This window comes from Rhinoderma darwinii, chromosome 3 (assembly GCF_050947455.1).
Source record: "Rhinoderma darwinii isolate aRhiDar2 chromosome 3, aRhiDar2.hap1, whole genome shotgun sequence".
NCBI lineage: Eukaryota > Metazoa > Chordata > Amphibia > Anura > Rhinodermatidae > Rhinoderma > Rhinoderma darwinii.
This window is the reverse complement of record NC_134689.1, coordinates 292,037,738-292,055,536: the sequence shown is the minus strand read 5'-3', so window position 1 is coordinate 292,055,536 and position 17,799 is coordinate 292,037,738. Positions and strand designations below refer to the sequence as shown.

At 40.7% G+C, this 17,799-nt stretch overlaps 1 protein-coding gene across 1 annotated transcript in view; it reads left to right on the top strand.

Annotated features, from left to right (window-relative positions):
- FSD2 (fibronectin type III and SPRY domain containing 2) overlaps nucleotides 1-17,799 on the top strand; it is a 45,130-nt gene that overhangs the window by 16,390 nt on the left and 10,941 nt on the right. The window contains exons 6-10 of the mRNA XM_075855232.1: nucleotides 1,044-1,199; nucleotides 2,226-2,360; nucleotides 7,439-7,592; nucleotides 13,684-13,817; nucleotides 15,238-15,367. Of these exons, the coding sequence (XP_075711347.1) occupies nucleotides 1,044-1,199; nucleotides 2,226-2,360; nucleotides 7,439-7,592; nucleotides 13,684-13,817; nucleotides 15,238-15,367 (709 nt within the window). The remainder of the gene's footprint in view (nucleotides 1-1,043; nucleotides 1,200-2,225; nucleotides 2,361-7,438; nucleotides 7,593-13,683; nucleotides 13,818-15,237; nucleotides 15,368-17,799) is intronic.

The following is a 17,799-nucleotide window of genomic DNA, read 5'->3' as shown; positions in this document are numbered from 1 at the left end:
GTGTCTGGCTAAAAAAGCTGATAAAAAGAAAAACTGCATCAAAACTGTGTGTGTGATCCTTGCCTTAAAAGGCATTGGCAGAGTTGCAGACATTTCTACGACTGTAATCCATCCCATATATCTGAATGGGGTTTATAAAAACCACACATACATGTTGCATAAACAACACCATTCAGATTTTTTTCCCGCAGATATTTCAGCAACTAATCTACCACATGTGAACGTACTATTAGGGTATGTGCACATGATAACGACAATTACGGCTGAAATTACGGAGCTGTTTTCAGGAGAAAACAGCTCCTGCATTTCAGACGTAATTGCTCGTACTCGCGTTTTGCAGGGCGCCCATTACGGACGTAATTTGGAGCTGTTCCTCATTGGATTCAATGAAAAACGGCTCAAATTACGTCCCAAGAAGTGTCCTGCACTTCCTTGACGACGCTGTTATTTTACACGCCGTCTTTTGACAGCGACGCGTAAAATTACAGGTCGTCGGCACAGTACATCGTAAAGTCCATTGAAAGTAATGGGCAGATGTTTGCCGACGTATTGGAGCCGTGTTTTCAGGCGTAATTCGAGGCGTAAAACGCCTCGTTTACGCCTGAAAATAGGTTGTGTGAACCCAGCCTAACAGTTCTCATGTAGTTGCATAATACCAATTCATTCTGGACAAAAGGGCCTATGAATTTTGGGCATGGTCCTATAAATTTGTATACCTGACTGGGTACATTTATGTTATAGCTTGTACAGCTTTTCCTATACAATACACTGAAAGGGATTTGATGATGATATCTATTCTATATGAATTACTATGCTATAATAAATAGTTTTCTTGCCTGGCAATGATATATATGTTTTGTTATTTTGGGGAATTTAACATTTTAGGAAACTAATGCCTTTTTATGGTTGTTTCTATACAAGGTAATCACAAATTTTTGAGTGTTTTCTAACAATTATCCTTTATTTTTTTTTAATATAATTTTTCTAAGGTCAACTAACTGTATGATGACTGTATAAGCATTCAATAATCCCTCCTATTGCAGTTCCTTCAGCTCCTGTAATAAACCCTCAGACGCCCAATTCTGCCACAGTGACTTCTCTCCGCGTGTGCTGGAGCTTGTTTTCTGATGACACAGTGCAGTGTTACAACCTCTTCTATAAACCAGTGTCTGATGTTACTCCAGGGGAGAATCGGGAGGGTAAGATAAGATCATATAAAAATATATACCGAAGTGTAGTAAGTAATGACTGGACCTCATCAGCCATGGCCTATCAAATATACACACATATATATATATATATATATATATATATATATATATATATATATACACACATACACACACACACACACACACACACACGCGCGCTCGCGTACTGTACATACACACACACATGTGCTGTACATACACACACTAATACATACACACACTAATGAATATACAGGTACACGTATACAAGACATAAAAAAAACCAACATGCGCATACTGCGTTCCAACTGTTTTCTGGTTGCTGGAAGTAATAGAGTCAGAGAGCCTTGAATATCATGGGCTTCAATAAAAATCTGTAACAGGACCCTCCAACTATCACACGTCATTTGTAGTATTGGTTTCGACATAATGGACAGGGGGTCCTTCATACTCCAAGGCCTGGATATGGCACCCCCTATAGTTACACCCGTGCACTATGTGGTTGCACTGTGTCTTACCAGCAGTTCCTGAACATAGACATGAGGGTGATCCACTCCAGTATCAGCTTCAGATAATGGGTTCAGCAATGGGCCTGTCTCCTGTGAGGTGAGTGGGGCCCATGGTTTCCCCAGCTGCTACTTCATAGGTTCCACCACTGACTACATTATATATTAAATAAATGTGTGATATCATTTATACTGTTTGAGACGTCTGTACTATCTGTTTGCATGCAGTAGTAAATGTGAAAGCAATAAGCCGACTGACACATTGAGGCTTGAGTTTATATACTTACAAATGGTAATATAATGTGACACATTAAACAGGTGGAAGAATGTAAGTAGGCCTGTCATATCATGTCTGTCGTCTTTTGTGGGTCCGTGTTTTTAATGCATGCCTGCTAAATCTAACATCACAACCCACAACTCATCCAGAGTTATTTATGTAAATGGGTAGTCTGGGATTTCAAGACAAGGAATAGAAACCCATGCTGTGTTTTTTTTTTTTTTAATAATTAGATTAAATATTGTTTCACAGAATTCATGATAAGAGCCAAAGAAACCTACTGCACAGTAGCCAACCTGATGCCAAACACACAGTATGAATTCTGGGTTATTGCAATAAACGCCACTGGTGAGAGCCCTGCAAGTGAAAGTGCCGTGTACGTGACAGGTAATTACATAGTCGTATTATAAGAGTCCATGTAACTGCACAGTAATAAAGAGTAAAGTACTGACCACCGTTTTATTTATATATATATATATATATATATATATATATATATATATAGATATGTATATATAGATATATAGATATATAGATATATATATATATCTATATATATATATATCTATATATCTATATATATAGATATATATATATAGATATATATATGAATATTGCCTCTAGAAATGTCTGAATTATACAGAGAATAGCTTTCTTGCTCTCAGTATTATATACTATATATGTAGTAATGCTCTTTTCTTTTAAACTTCCCTATTTAATGCTTAATGTGATATTACAGTTTTACCAATTACATCGTATTCATTGGTTAATGAAAAGTTATAACATTTTTGAATATATTTTCTATATCAATAACTCATGGTTGCCAAGATCTCTGCTTGCTGTTATTCACTGTTTACTTCCAGTGGATACAATCTTTCCTGGTCATGTGATGGCCACACAGTTGCAGGATTGGTTACATTCCAGTTATCAGAGTAGTGTCTTGTAACGAGCCTCGCACCTGTGTGTCCATCACATGACTAGGACAGATTTTATCCACAGGAAGTAAACAATATGGGTTACTATTGAATGACAGCCATCAGAGATCTTGAAAAAGAGGAATGGATGCAGAAAGTATATTGAAAAATTCCATAACTTTTTATTATATAAAGAATAACCTTCATTTGCTGTAACCTTAATACCCCTTTAAGGAATTATCACATAAATATTTACTAAATGTATTTTCCCATAAATCTGTCATATAGAATTTGTTATAGATCTTTAACAGGGAGACAGTGCATTTTATAAGTCAAGTGGCTGCAATATTGCCCTTGATGGGATTGTCAATAAAGGATTAGGGTTACATATATATATACTGTACCCGCGAGTTTTGTTTTTGTTTCTTTTAAACACCTGCGCCTGTGAATGTAGCAAACTTTAACTTGACCCTGATAACTTGCAGCAATGTGATAACTTCTCACTTAAAGAGGCTCTGTCACCACATTATAAGTGCCCTATCTTCTATATAATGTTATCAGCGCTGTAATGTAGATTACATCAGTGTTTTTTATTTAGAAAAACTATCAATTTTGACCAAGTTATGACCTATTTTAGCTTTATGCTAATTACTTTCTTAATGCCCAACTGGGCGTTTTTTAGCTTTTGACCAAGTGGGCATTGTAAAGAGAAGTGTATGACGCTGACCAATCAGTGACCAATCAGCGTCATACACTTCTCTCCATTCATGTATTCAGCACATAGTGATCTTGCGAGATCACGATGTACTGTCACTTACTCACACATTAACGTTAGCGAAGTGTCTTGAGAGTGAATAGACATCGCTTCCAGCCAGGAAGCGATGTCTATACACAATCCCGACACTGTACGAAATAGGGCACTTATGATGTGGTGACAGAGCCTCTTTAACACAACAAAAGCCATTGAAAAACTCAGCGCAATCCGTACATAACTTTTCAGGTGACTTTCAGAATAAGCTGTCATATGTGTGTACATGTGGAATAACACTATTTCTGGCCATATTTCTACTTGTATTCTGCATTTTTTTAAGCAGTCTTCCCCACTGCAGCCCCTCTCTCTCCCTCTCTAATTCTCAGTTGTCTCTGAGCTAGTAGGCAGAGACTAATGGCTATCATGTCCTCTATACACTGCACACAGAAAAAGGAGACTCCTGCTCTCCTATCTCTATCTATCACATATACACAGTTAGGCTGGATTCACACGAACGTGGCGTTTTTGCGGACGCAAAAACGCGGCGTTTTGCGCGCGCAAAAATCACTTGCCAGCTCCGTGTGTCATCCGTGTATGATGCGCGGCTGCGTGATTTTCGCGCAGCCGCCATCATAGAGATGAGGCTAGCCGACGCCCGTCACTGTCCAAGGTGCTGAAAGAGCTAACTGATCGGCAGTAACTCTTTCAGCACCCTCGACAGTGAATTCCGATCACCATATCTAGCAACCTGTTAAAAAAAAAAGAGGTTCGTACTTACCGAGAACTTCCCGGCCGTTGCCTTGGTGACGCGTCCTTGGTGACGCGCCTCTCTTGACATCTGGCCCCACCTCCCTGGATGACGCGGCAGTCCATGTGACCGCTGCAGCCTGTGCTTGGCCTTTGATTGGCTGCAGCTGTCACTTGGACTGAATTGTCATCCCGGGAGGTCAGACTGGAGGAAGAAGCCGGGAGTTATCGGTAAGTTAGAACTTTTTTTTTTTAACACGTTCATGTATATTGTGATCGGAAGTCACTGTCCAGGGTGCTGAAACAGTGTAACTCTTTCAGCACCCTGGACAGTGACTATCTCCTGACGTCGCGTACCGGATATTTTTTTGCCGGGTTCGGCCAAAACGAGTTCGGCCGAACCCGGTGAAGTTCGGTTCGGTTGTCCGGGTTCGCTCTTCTCAAAGACACTCCGTTTGGATGTTTACATTCATCCTTTTGACAGCTGTTGCGCGAATCACGCAGTTCGCACGGAAGTGCTTCCGTGCGGCATGCGTGGTTTTCACGCACCCATTGACTTCAATGGGTGCGTGATGCGTTGAAAACGCTGAATCAACGGACATGTCGTGAGTTTTTTGCAACGGACCAACGCAGCGCAAAACTCACGCACATGTCTGCACGGCCCCATAGACTAATATAAGTCCGTGCAACGCGCGTGAAAATCACGCGCGTTGCACGCGCGTATTTCCCGTTCGTCTGAATAAAGCCTTAGGTCCAGAATGATTTGGACAGTGGCGAATGCAAGAAGTCTTGCAAGTAAAATGGACGAGTTGGAGATTCTAATGACTGACATGGATTATGATGTAGTGGGCATAACAGAAACCCGGCTGGATGAGAGCCATGACTGGGTAACAAATGTGGGGGGCTACACTGTATTTAGAAGGGATAGAATAGATAAAAAAGGTGGAGCGGTTTGTCTGTTTGTAAAATCCAGCCTAAGACTAGTCCTGAATGAAGACATTGGGGAAGGCTGTGGCAGTGTGGAGTCTTTATGGGTAAACATTCATGGAGCGATTAATAACGGTAAGCTACTAATTGGAGTTTGTTATAAGCCACCGAACGTAGCGGAACAGATAGAGGATGAAATGCTGCAACTAATAGAAAAGTCAGCAAATAATAATGGGGTCCTTATTATGTGGGATTTTAACTATCCTGACATTAATTGGGACATAGGGGCCGCTGGATGTGCTAAAAGCTGGAAGTTTTTATACACAATTCAAGACAATTATTTCACTCAGTTGGTTAATAAACCAACCAGAGGGGATAATGTGCTGGATCTGGTCTTATCTAATAGACTAGACACAATATCAGATGTGGAGGTCCAGAGCACTTGGGTAATAGTGACCACAATATGGTACGTTTTAATATAATTTTCAACAAAACAGTACGAAGGGGAGCTACAAAAACCTGGCATTTTAGGAAAGAAAAATTCAATCGACTGAGGGAAACACTTAGTCTTGTTGACTGGGATCTTGTAATGGTAAATAGGGATACTGGATCTAAATTGACTTGTATAAACAGGGAGTGAAGTCACCCCCCACCCCACCTTCTGCAGCCCAATTCTGCTCTGTAACCAGGGACAGACAATGCTTGACAATAGGGGGTGGACAGCAGATTACAGGAAGGAAGATACCTAATGCCAGTAAATTTACACAGAATTTGCATGGCTAAAACAACTACATTTTAAAAGTTATGTAAACCTTTGAAGGTGATTTTTTAAAATAAAAATGTCAGTCAGTGTGATTGGTGCAAAATTAGTTTCTATTAAAAATTATTTTAACTTTGTGAGATACAGCTGCTCTGTATTCTCTATACAGTGCAGTTGTATCTTTCGCTAAGACCTGAATTTGTCAGTCCTGCAGACCTGACGGGTTCAGTGTCAGCAGTTCCTGCGTATCTCTGACACTCAGGATCAACCTGTAATCGATCACATTATGAAATTAGATGTGATGGATAACAGGTGAACACGCAGGACCCGCTGACACTGAACCCGTCAGGTTTGAGCAGCTGTATCTTAAAAAGCAAAAATTATTTTTAATAAAAACGAATTTAGAAGTTGCACCAATCACACTAATACACATTTTTATATAAAAAAAAAAAAAATCCCTTTAAATGGGTTACATAACCTTTAACAGTAAGGCTGGGTTCCCACACCCTATTTACGGACGTAATTCGTGCGTTTTAACCTCGAATTACATCCGAAAATACGCCTCCAATGCGCCGGCAAACATCTGCCCATTCATTTGAATGGGCTTTACGATGTTCTGTGCCGACGGTCATTTTTTTTACGCGCCGCTGTCAAAAGACGGTGCGTAAAAAAGACGCCCGCGTCAAAGAAGTACCTGTCACTTCTTGGGACGTAATTGGAGCCGTTTTCCATTGGCACCATAGAAAAACAGCTCCAATTACGTCCGTAATGGACGCAGCGAAAAACGCCGGCAACATGCCATTACGTCTGAAATTCAGGAGCTGTTTTCTCCTGAAAACAGCTCAGTGAATTCAGCCGTAATGGACGCTGCCGTGTGAACATACCCTAAGTAAATGACACAATTAATCTATATTAGGAATACTATTAGATTAGCATAAACTGTTTGAAAAGTTAGTGTCCATTTAAGTTTCTTGCCACAGTGTATTTAACGTCAAGTTAAAAATTACTACATCTGTATGAACTCATTTTGTATAGGGTCTTCCTGAGTATCGTAGTCACAAAGTTGAATTTTCGTGCAATTTTTGGTTAACATAAAAGTTACATGAAGGTGGTCGTATATATACCGTATATGTAGACATAAGTGATATGTATGAAAAAGTGTAAGGGAAAGTTTTTTTTTTTTTTCCATGTTTTGGACCCACAAATAATGATGCAAAATACTGCCGTGTGAATGTGGCCCTATGTGTATTTATATGTGTAGGTCAGAAGTGTGAAAATTCTCCAGACACCTCTGGCAGCAAAAGAGGTTATACATTAGTGCTGATGCATTTCATGAGTGTGAATAACGTATTTTATATGTTTGTAGCACCATCCCCTCCTAGCATTAAAACCAGGGAATGTCTGAGCTGTGAGAACGCAGCTTTAATATGCTGGGAATCCGGGAACATTAACCCTGTTGAATCGTACACAGTGGAAATATTTGAAGCGACAACAGAGATACAAGATAATGGAGTCACTGAGTAAGTATGGTATATTCTCAGCGCCCGAGTAATGTTATTCATTAGGGCATGGCCAGACGTGGCGTATTTCTGCCGACACTGTCCGCATCAATGGCGCACAGAATCTGCGTTGCAGATTCTGTTGCGGCGTTGCCTAAAATGTGCAGTAAATTGATGCGGATTAGCCGTTGCGTATTCAGGTGAAGAGTACATCCTGCTGTCTTTTAAAACATTTCATCTCAGTCTGGCTATAGACCTAGAAATACATAGGTACAGCCAGAATGAAGAAATATCCTTTTCTTAAAACCAATACGCAACGCAACACACATAACATCTGCGGATTTCATTGCGTAATTTTGAATCTCCATTGAAGTCAATGGAGAAATTCCGCAATGAGTCTGCAACAAGTCTGCTACCCGTCCGCAATAGCCAGTGTATGCTGCGGACACCAAATTCCGCACCGCAGCCTATGGTCTGCAGCAGAGTTTCCGCCACGTGTGCACGAACCTAACTAAAAAGGTGTTTAAACTAAGGGCATGACCACACATGGCGGAATTCCTCCGCAACTGTCCGCATCAATGCCGCACCTAATCCGGGTTGCGGATTACGGCTGCGGATCTGCACAAAATGTGCAGAAAATTGATGCGGACTAGCTGCTGCGGACTGCGGGAAAAGTGCTTCCCTTCTCCCTATCAGTGCAGGATAGAGAGAAGGGACAGCACTTTCCCTAGTGAAAGTAAAAGAAATTCATACTTACCGCCCGTTGTCTTTATGACGCGTCCCTCCTTCGGCATCCAGCCCGACCTCCCTGGATGACGCGCCAGTCCATGTGACCGCTGCAGCCTGTGCTTGGCCTGTGATTGGCTGCAGCCGTCACTTACTCTGAAACGTCATCCTGGGAGGCCGGACTGGAGACAGAAACAGGGAGTTCTCGGTAAGTACGAACTTCATTTTTTTTTACAGATACATGTATATTGAGATCGGTAGTCACTGTCCCGGGTGCAGAAACAGTTACTGCCGATCGCTTAACTCTTTCAGCACCCTGGACAGTGACTATTTACTGACGTCTCCTAGCAACGCTCCCGTCATTACGGGAGCCCCATTGACTTCCTCAGTCTGGCTGTAGACCTAGAAATACATAGGTCCAGCCAGAATGAAGAAATGTCAAGTAAAAAAAGCAAGACGCATCCGCAGCACACATGACATGTGCATGACAGCTGCGGACTTCATTGCGGAACTTTGAATCTCCATTGAAGTCAATGGAGAAATTCCGCCATGAGTCCGCCACTGCTCCGCAACAGACAGAGCATGCTGCGGACACCAAATTCCGCTCCGCAGCCTATGCTCCGCAGCGGAATTGTACGCATCGTGTAAACGAACACTGCGAAATTAAAGTGAAAGTCAATGTAGAAACGGCTCCGCTGCGGATTAACGCTGCGGAGTGTCCGCAGCGGAATTTAAGTGCAATTCCGCCATGTGTGAACCCGCCCTAATGGAGAAAATGTCCGCTGCGGATTTCCATGCCCTTATAAACTGCTAACTGCTTGTGATGGTATTGTCTTGCCCAGGGATGTCCAGAGGGTTTCACTGTTTGCCTAAATGTCTCCAAGAATCTTTAACCCCTTAAAGGGGTTTCCCACAAGGGCCATTTATGACATATCCACAGGATATGTCAGATAGATGTCAGATGTCTATCTGACATAAATGTTAGATAGATGTGGGTCCCACCTCTGGGACCCGCATCTATCTCTAGAACAGAGCCCCTAAACCCCGCCCTACCCCCGTGTGTGTCGGCTGATTTCCGACCATGAAGGTGAAAACAGCGCAGCTTACTGAGCTACGCTGTTTTCATAAGCCACAAAGAACTGATTGGTAGTTACAGAAACAGCGTAGCTCGCATGCTACGCTGCTTTCGTAGCTGCTATTCACGACTATGGGAGTTACGGAAACAGCGTAGCTCAGCGAGCTACGCTGTTCTCGTAACTCCCGACAATAAAGTCAGGAAGTGGCCGGGAGTCAGCGATAGCAGACAAAGCTAGAACGGGGTTTAGCGTGCCTTTTATATGATTAATTGCCCAGCCCTAATCTATTTCATGGAGGTAACCATCTACAAAGACACTTTCTTCAGCACTTCTATACAATATCTACAAACTTTGTAACTGGTATTCTGAATGGAATGATGTCTTTATTTTTGTGGTAATTAAACTATAAACATATTACAGGTGATTCGTATAACTTAAAAGTTCTAATGTTTAAACACTCAATATAAAATAGGTATTGTAAAATGTGCAGCACTTAAAGGGGTTTTCTTGGATTTTACATTGATTCTTCGGGATATATGTTGTGTGAACGGACCCTTTCACTGTAGTACTGGACACATTGACATTTATATGTGTGTGTCTAGTGCTGCAGTCCCGCCTCACTCGTATTAATGGGCTGAGCTGCAGTACCAGACACAGTCACACTTATCGCTTTGTCAGCTGATGCAGGGAAGGGTCTGCGTTGCTCCAGGCACTGACTTTGATTAACTGTAGTTTAAAAAGAGTGGTATTGCAGCTGGGCCCCATTCATTTCAGACAGGTGTGGTCCTGTTGTTGGAAGAAAGCAGCCACTGTACAGCTACTTTAACCTTATTTGCCGTGCAGCTAAAAATACAATATATGCATAAGCAGTCATTTCAGGCTCGGAAGAGACTACGGTAGTGTTCCTTAAACCCTTTGCGGCGCCAATATGTAGATTCACGTCCTAGCCGCATATGCCCCGTGCAGCCAGGACGTGAATCTACAGTCCTCTGCTTGTGCCGTCATAGCGCTGAGGAGATCGCTCTGACGCTGGTGGTCTAAGTGTCCCCGGCTCCCCAGCAACCTGCTCTCTGGTAGCCGAACCAATTGGTTCGGCTTCTGAGCGTGTGATCATCATGATTAACAAATCATGGTGATCTTGGAAAAGTTTGTTTGTAAACAAACTTTTCCCGCTTGTCCACTCCTCTCAGCCTCCTTCACTCTGTCACAGTGTTTCAGAGAGAAAGAGACTGATTGAGAGAAGGCAAAATAAAAGTGTATTGTGTGTATCCATATATATATATATATATATATATATATATATATATATATATATATATATATATATATATGTATATATATATATATATATATATGTATATATATATATATATATGTATATATATATATATATATATATGTATATATATATATATATATATATATATATATATATATATATATAAAATGAGAAAAAGAATAAAGCAGCACAGCCACAGCAGTGGGTGCAGGCCTCTAAGGTTGAGGCTAGGAACCGTTGTTAATGAAATCCCCAAAAAATGATGAGGCAGCACTCCAAGGAAATTGGTGAAATAAAGTGGTGTGTTTATTAACCCCAGGCAGGCAAAGTATATGAAAATGATATACTTTGTATTCCCTGTGCTCCTTAGTGTTAGAATAGGCAGGCAGGAATAGTAGGTTAGGGCCTGTTCACATCAGCGTTGGCTTTCCATTCCGGGGTTCCGTCGGAGGTTTCCGTCGGGTGAACCCCGCAACGGAAAGTCAAACTGAAACCACAGCTTCCGTTTCCATCACCATTGATATCAATGGTGACGGAAACATTGCTAATGGTTTCCGTTCGTTACCATTCCGGCAGGTTTCTGTTTTAATGACGGAATCAATAGCGCAATCGACTGCGCTATTGATTCCGTCAGAGAAACTGAAACTTGCTGATGTGAACAGGCCCTAAGGCTATGTTCACACCTGCGTTGGTGTGTTCCATTGTTCTGCTCCGTCAGAAAAACAACAAGGGAATAATGGAACCAACGGTTCTGTTGCACAACAGACACCGCCGGTTGCCGACGGAACCCATTGACTTTAATAGGTTTCGTCGCTTTCCGTCAGGGTGTCCGTGATTTTACCTGACACAATAGCGCAGCATTGCTGGATCTGCAATGGAGGCCCCTAACTGAGCCTCCCATGCAGATGTGAACAGAGCTTTAGCTAGCTAAAAAAAAACTCTAAAGAAAAATGGTTAAGTCATTCAAAATTTTTCAAAAGTTAAAACTGTGTAAAAGAATGTATGCCAAAACTTTAACTTTAGGCCTGGTCAATGAGGCATCAATGACCCTTGGTCCTGAAAGGGTTGAAGAAATATCTGTCACCATAATTCCTTTATCTTCATCTCTAGTTTGAAGAACTCTCCCCCCAAAAAAAACTTACTGTACACACGGTTGTCACCTGATATTAGAGGCATTAGCTTTGTGTCTTTTTGAATTGATGCCAATTGTCACTTGCAAGTTCCTGTTTATATACAGTCAGTACAGTCATATATATATATATATATATATATATATATATATATATATATATATATATATATATAATACACAGTTATTATGACCAGCAGCTAATATCCAGAGTAACCGCTGTGTGCAGCACGGACAGCAGCTAGACGGGCTAGGAGTGGCTCAAAGATGCTGGTAGGTGGTCTCAGGTAACTGGAGCCATGCTGACTGCAGAGCATCCCACATTTACTGGAGGGTGCGTGGTGGGGGGGGGGGGTCCATAGGGCGAACAAGACCATCGAAGTGGTCCCACAGATGCTCAATTGGGTTGAAGTCTGGAGAATTAGGGGGCCAGGGAAGTACTTGGAAGTCTTGGTCGTGCTCTTCCAACCACTGTCAGACATTTTCAGCCTTGTGACATGTCCCATTGTCTTGATAGAAGATTCCATCTGCCCCAGGGAAGATAAACAGCATGTATGGGTGGACGTGATCTGCAACGATGGATTCATACCCAAATCAGTTCAGAGTGCCTTCCACATGAATGAATGGGCGCAGAGAATGCCATGAAAAAATTCCCCAGACCATAATGCTGCCGCCACCAGCTTGTGTTGTTCCAGCAATGGTTGCAGGGTGTTTGTTCTCTGATGTTTCTCGCCTGACACGCCAACGTCCATCCGTTTGATGAAGCACAAAACGTGATTCATCAGAGAAGGCAACCCTTTGCCAATCATCGGTGGTCCAATTCCGATACTGCAGTGTAAATTGAAGCCTTTTTTTCCCGATGCTCCTTTGTTAGCATAGGAGCAGTGACCATCCATCTACTTCGGAGCTCCATACACAGTAGCGTTTGCTGAAATGTTGTTTTAGATACACGTTTGGTAGCCCCCTGGTTGATTTTCAGAGTGACCTGCTCCACTGTAGCGTCTCGTTCAGCCCTCGCACACCTTGTAGCCGACGTTCACCTCTCACATCAATGGCACGTGGTGCTCCGCAGTTTCCACGTCTGTTATTCCCAATGGTGCCATTTGTCCACTCACGATACACTTTTACCACAGCAGCATGCAAACAGTTCACAAACTGCGCTGTTTGAGAAATACTGCCACCCTTGGCCCGAAAGCCAATAATCATCCATTTTTGCAACTCTGATAAATCGCCCCTTTTACCCATGGAAATAATGTGTGTAACTGTGTTCAGACAGCCTATCGCACACTTTATATATCAACCAAGCCAGCCCACGACTCATCACTTCCTTCATGGGCTATGCACCTCCGACGTCAAAAGTAGAAGGTGGTCATAATAGTAATGTGACTCGACTGTGTATATATGAAATAAATGCACGTCTACTATACTCATGGTTGTTGTGTGGATTTGATTGTGACATTTCTGACATGAGGTTATTGAATCCTGCACTCAATATTCATAGTAGTCACACATCTCGTGCGGTTCCCTCTTCAAGTCACTGATGCTTTGACCATGAGTCTGAAGGTAGATTCATTTTAGATGTTGTAATTGACCATTATATAATATATTTAAATGCTCTCTGCTCAAGTTAATAGAGGAGGAACCGTCTCTATAACATCTATGTGCCCTAATAGAGCAGATGGACAGGAGTCGTTTAGTTGGTCAAACCCTTTAATGCACAGAGAAGAACACCACCAAGAGGGTAAAAAATAAAGCGTACAATGTAGTGGTATAAATGACGAACCTTCCCACAATAATAGATATTTCCTTCTTGTGTGTAAAGAGTTAATCCAAGATCCTGGAGAAATACTTCTATTGCTCTTAATTGCCTTTGTTACTCATAATTCACAATTTCTTTCTCAGGTCTATTGTTGGGATTCCCATCTGTGAATCTCTTATCCAGCTGAAGCCTAGAGAGACTTATCACATCAGCGTCAGAGCTGTGAATGTGGGTGGACCAAGTGAGAGCAGCAAATCTGTTTCCATTCACACCACAGGTAGTAAAATCCACGCCATTCACTGTGTTATTATACTATCACTATTCCTGCTAAGCATGTCACATTATATAAAAGGAATAAAGCCAGCAGGTAGCCCGCTGCATGAAAATAAACCAACTATTCTATACCCAGTGTTGGCCTGAAGCTCCATTTTTCCATTACGTTGAATTTATAGCACAATGTATAGAAATGTTTCCATTAACATTCACATTGGTAGATTTTAATGCCATCAGTTAGGTTCAGTTCTATCAAGTCTCCATTTTGTGTGACGGCTAGAATAGTGCATTTTGCTACACTAATCTACCCAGTAAAAAATAAAAAGATTTTTATTTATTAAAACCCCTTCGTGCACCCGGACGTGCCATTACGCGATTGCTGTTCCTGGCTGTTTAACCCCTGTGGCAGGGCTTAACAGAAGCCTGTAAAAATGATAATATACTGCAATACATTAGCATTGCAGTGTATTGTACCAGCGACCCAACGATCGCTGGTTCAAATCCCCTAGGGGGGCTAATAAACTGTGTAAAAAAAAGAATGAAATTAAGTTTTCAGTAGTGAAGAAAAAATAAAAAAGTTAACAAAATTGGTATCACTGCATCCATAAAAGTCTGATCTATTACAATATAGCATTATTTAACGTGCACGGTGAACGCCGTAAAAAATAAAAATTTTAAACTGCCAAAATCGCTGTTTTTTGGTCAACTTATCTCTTAAAAAATTGTAATAAAAGTGATCAAAAAGTTGTATGTATCAAAAAATGATACAGATAAAAACTACAGCTCGTCCAGCAAAAAATAAGCCCTCACACAGCTCAATTGGTGAAAAAATTAAAAAGTTATGGCTCTCAGAATGTGGCGACACAAAACAATTTTTTCTTTTAACAAAGTTTTTTTTCTTTAAAAATAGTAAAATATATTTAAAAAAAACGATATAAATTTGGTATCACCATAATCGTATTGACCCACAGAATAAAGTTGTTTTTTCTACCGCACGGTGAAAACCGTAAAAATGGAACTGAAAAAACAATGGAGGAATCACAGTTTTTTTTCCAATTTCAGCCCGCATATAATTTTTTTCCAGTTTCCCAGTACATTATATGGTACTTTAAATGGTGTCAATAGAAACTACAACTCCTCCCGCAAAAAATAAGCCCTCACACCACTCTATTGACTGAAAAGGAAAAAAGTTATGGCTCTTGGAAGGCGGGGGGTAAAAAACGAAAAAGAAAAGTAAAAAAACGGCTCAGTCCTGAAGGGGTTAAAAATGCTTTATTGTGTATATCTGTTAGAAACAGGAGCCTTGACACAAATGTGAACAGGGCCTTATATGATGCCTCATGCTTTTCCGTGTGATATAAGCACTCTTCTGTGTACCTGTTTAATATGAATTACACTGAGTCGCGGTCTCTGCTATCTGCCAGGGTCTTTTTTTTATCTTAATGAAGAAACCGCTCATCCACTGCTGTCTATTTCTGATAATGGATTTACCATTTCTTGTGAAGAGGAGGAAAGTCTAGAGGATTTACCTTATCACTGCAACAAATTCTCAAGGTATTGTGTAGAGTGTGAGAGAAATGGAACATTAGTTCCACCCTTTCCACCATATTTCTTTATTACAAATTATCATTTCTACAGTTGTTCAGAGCACTGTATACAGTATTGAGATTTTAGAAAAAGAATTGCCATTTATTTAACCTATTCAAACATCATATTAGAAAATCCCTATCCAAATAAATATCTGTAAATAAATGGTTTCCACTATATCTGTGTACACTGAAAACTTGACTTCGGCCCCATGCACACGACCGTATTTTTGATACATCCGTAAATATCCATAAATCATCTGCATATACAGAAGGGTGTCCGTAAATAGGGTCCGTGGTGCATCCATATTTACGGATCCACAAAAAAAACTGAGAAATCTAGGGTAATCCCCTGGCGTCGCATAGCAGTTCTTCCGTAATTACGGACGGCTACGGATGCATATCCATAGCCGCCAGTAATTATGGAAGTGCCCATAGACTTCTATGGGAAGTCCGTGCTGTAATTACGCTAAAAAAAGGACATGTTCTATAATTTCTACAGCATGGACACCCATCCGTAAAAATACGGAAAGGTGTCCGTAGCCCATAGAAATGAATGGGTCCGTAATTACCCTCCATAACTACAGATGAAAAATACGGTCGTGTGCATGGGGCCTTATACATTCACATGGTGAGACGTTATTACTGTTCTCCCTGACAGCAGATCCCTTCTAGACTGTACATTTATATGAACAGAGCTCCAACTGCATCTTACTTGATAATATTTGCTTGTCTAATTGTACTTTTATCATTATATCACACAGCGTTAAACCTCTAAATGTCTATAAGGTTCAACCTTTCCCACACTTAGATATTTGGTCCAGAGAACACAAAATCCCCTTAACGATTGTGACCAACTTTCCATGTCCGATATAAAATCTGACTTAAAGGCTACGTAAACCTTTGAGCACCGTTTTTTTTAATTTATTTTTTTAAATAAAGCAACGTATTAGACTGTTTTAGACAATTTTTTTATTGTTTTTTTATTTAAAAAAATGTTTTATTTTAAAAGATACAACTTCTATGTGGCCTGGATACATAGGAGCTGTATCGTGCGCTCAAACCTGAATAAATCAGGTCAGCTGTTATCGATCACATCTAAGTTCATGAATTTTTTTTAACTAAAAAAATGTGCTCAAAGGTTTACATAGCCTTTAAAGGCATTTGGATAATAACCTTGAAGAAATACATTTCATACTTCTATTTTATTAAAGTTTCTTTTTAGGGAAACAAATTGATATGTCCTCAATGTGTGATTGATGAAGACCCCTTCATTCCACTGATCAGTGGGCATCCTGAGGGTCTGACGTCCACTGATCACACATTGATGGCTTATTCTAAGGATAGGCCATCAGTGTGATTTTCTTGAAAACCCCCTTTTTTTAAAATAAAGAAATAAAATGTATAGATTTTTTTTATTTGAGCTTTTCAACTTAACAGCAGTTCAACAACTGAGCTGGTAGGGGCAGCACAGTGCCCTTTATTGTGTATTTCCGATGTGAACGGCAGAAGGGAAGGAGGGAAAGGAGGAGGAAAAAAAGGGGGAAGGCTAGAGGTGAAAGAGAGGAGAGGGATTGGTTTATAAATAGTATGATTGAGGTATGACAACCTGAAATACAACTTTGGAATACATATGATGAAATGAACAGGAGTCATGCACTTCACATTGTTGTTTTCTCTTTTTTCACCCTCCCCTTCCTAGCAGGATGGTCTCTCACCTACCCTTATGGTTTATTTACAACTCCCACTTTATCATATTGCCAAGAGAATTGTCTCCCATAATATACGGGTTTTTAACTCTCCACATAAGAGGTCTGAGGCTTATATATATATATATATATATATATATATATATATATATATATATATATATATATATATATATATATATATATATATATATATGTATAATAAGAGTGTACCAGACATCCTTTACCTCCTGGAGACGCGCTTCTTCCAGACCTCTGCATGTTGGTTTTTATCCCCACGCTTCCTGACTTTCTATACAGCTAATTCTCTCGCAAAGGCCAATATACTAGTATATACAGCTATATGGTTTAGCAGTTTGGTCCCCTTTACATTCACACTCGCTATCTCTGATCTGGAGGGCCAATATTTACCAGTATTTCCCGGTGACCATTGTATCTTACTACACGCCTTATCCTTGGCAAATTTCATTCCTCACTAGACTGTTTACTCTGGTTGAGTCCTATGAGTTGCGCATGTTAATCTTCTGCAGGGACTCAAATAGCGTTTTTGATCCCAGGCCTGTATAGAGCTTCTATAACTTTGCCTCCTACTTTACCCCACATTCTATATACACAGCATCTAGGACACTGCTTACCTGGTTACTTCTAGTAGACATGTAACAGGAAGTAAATCCCACCTCAAAAGACTACA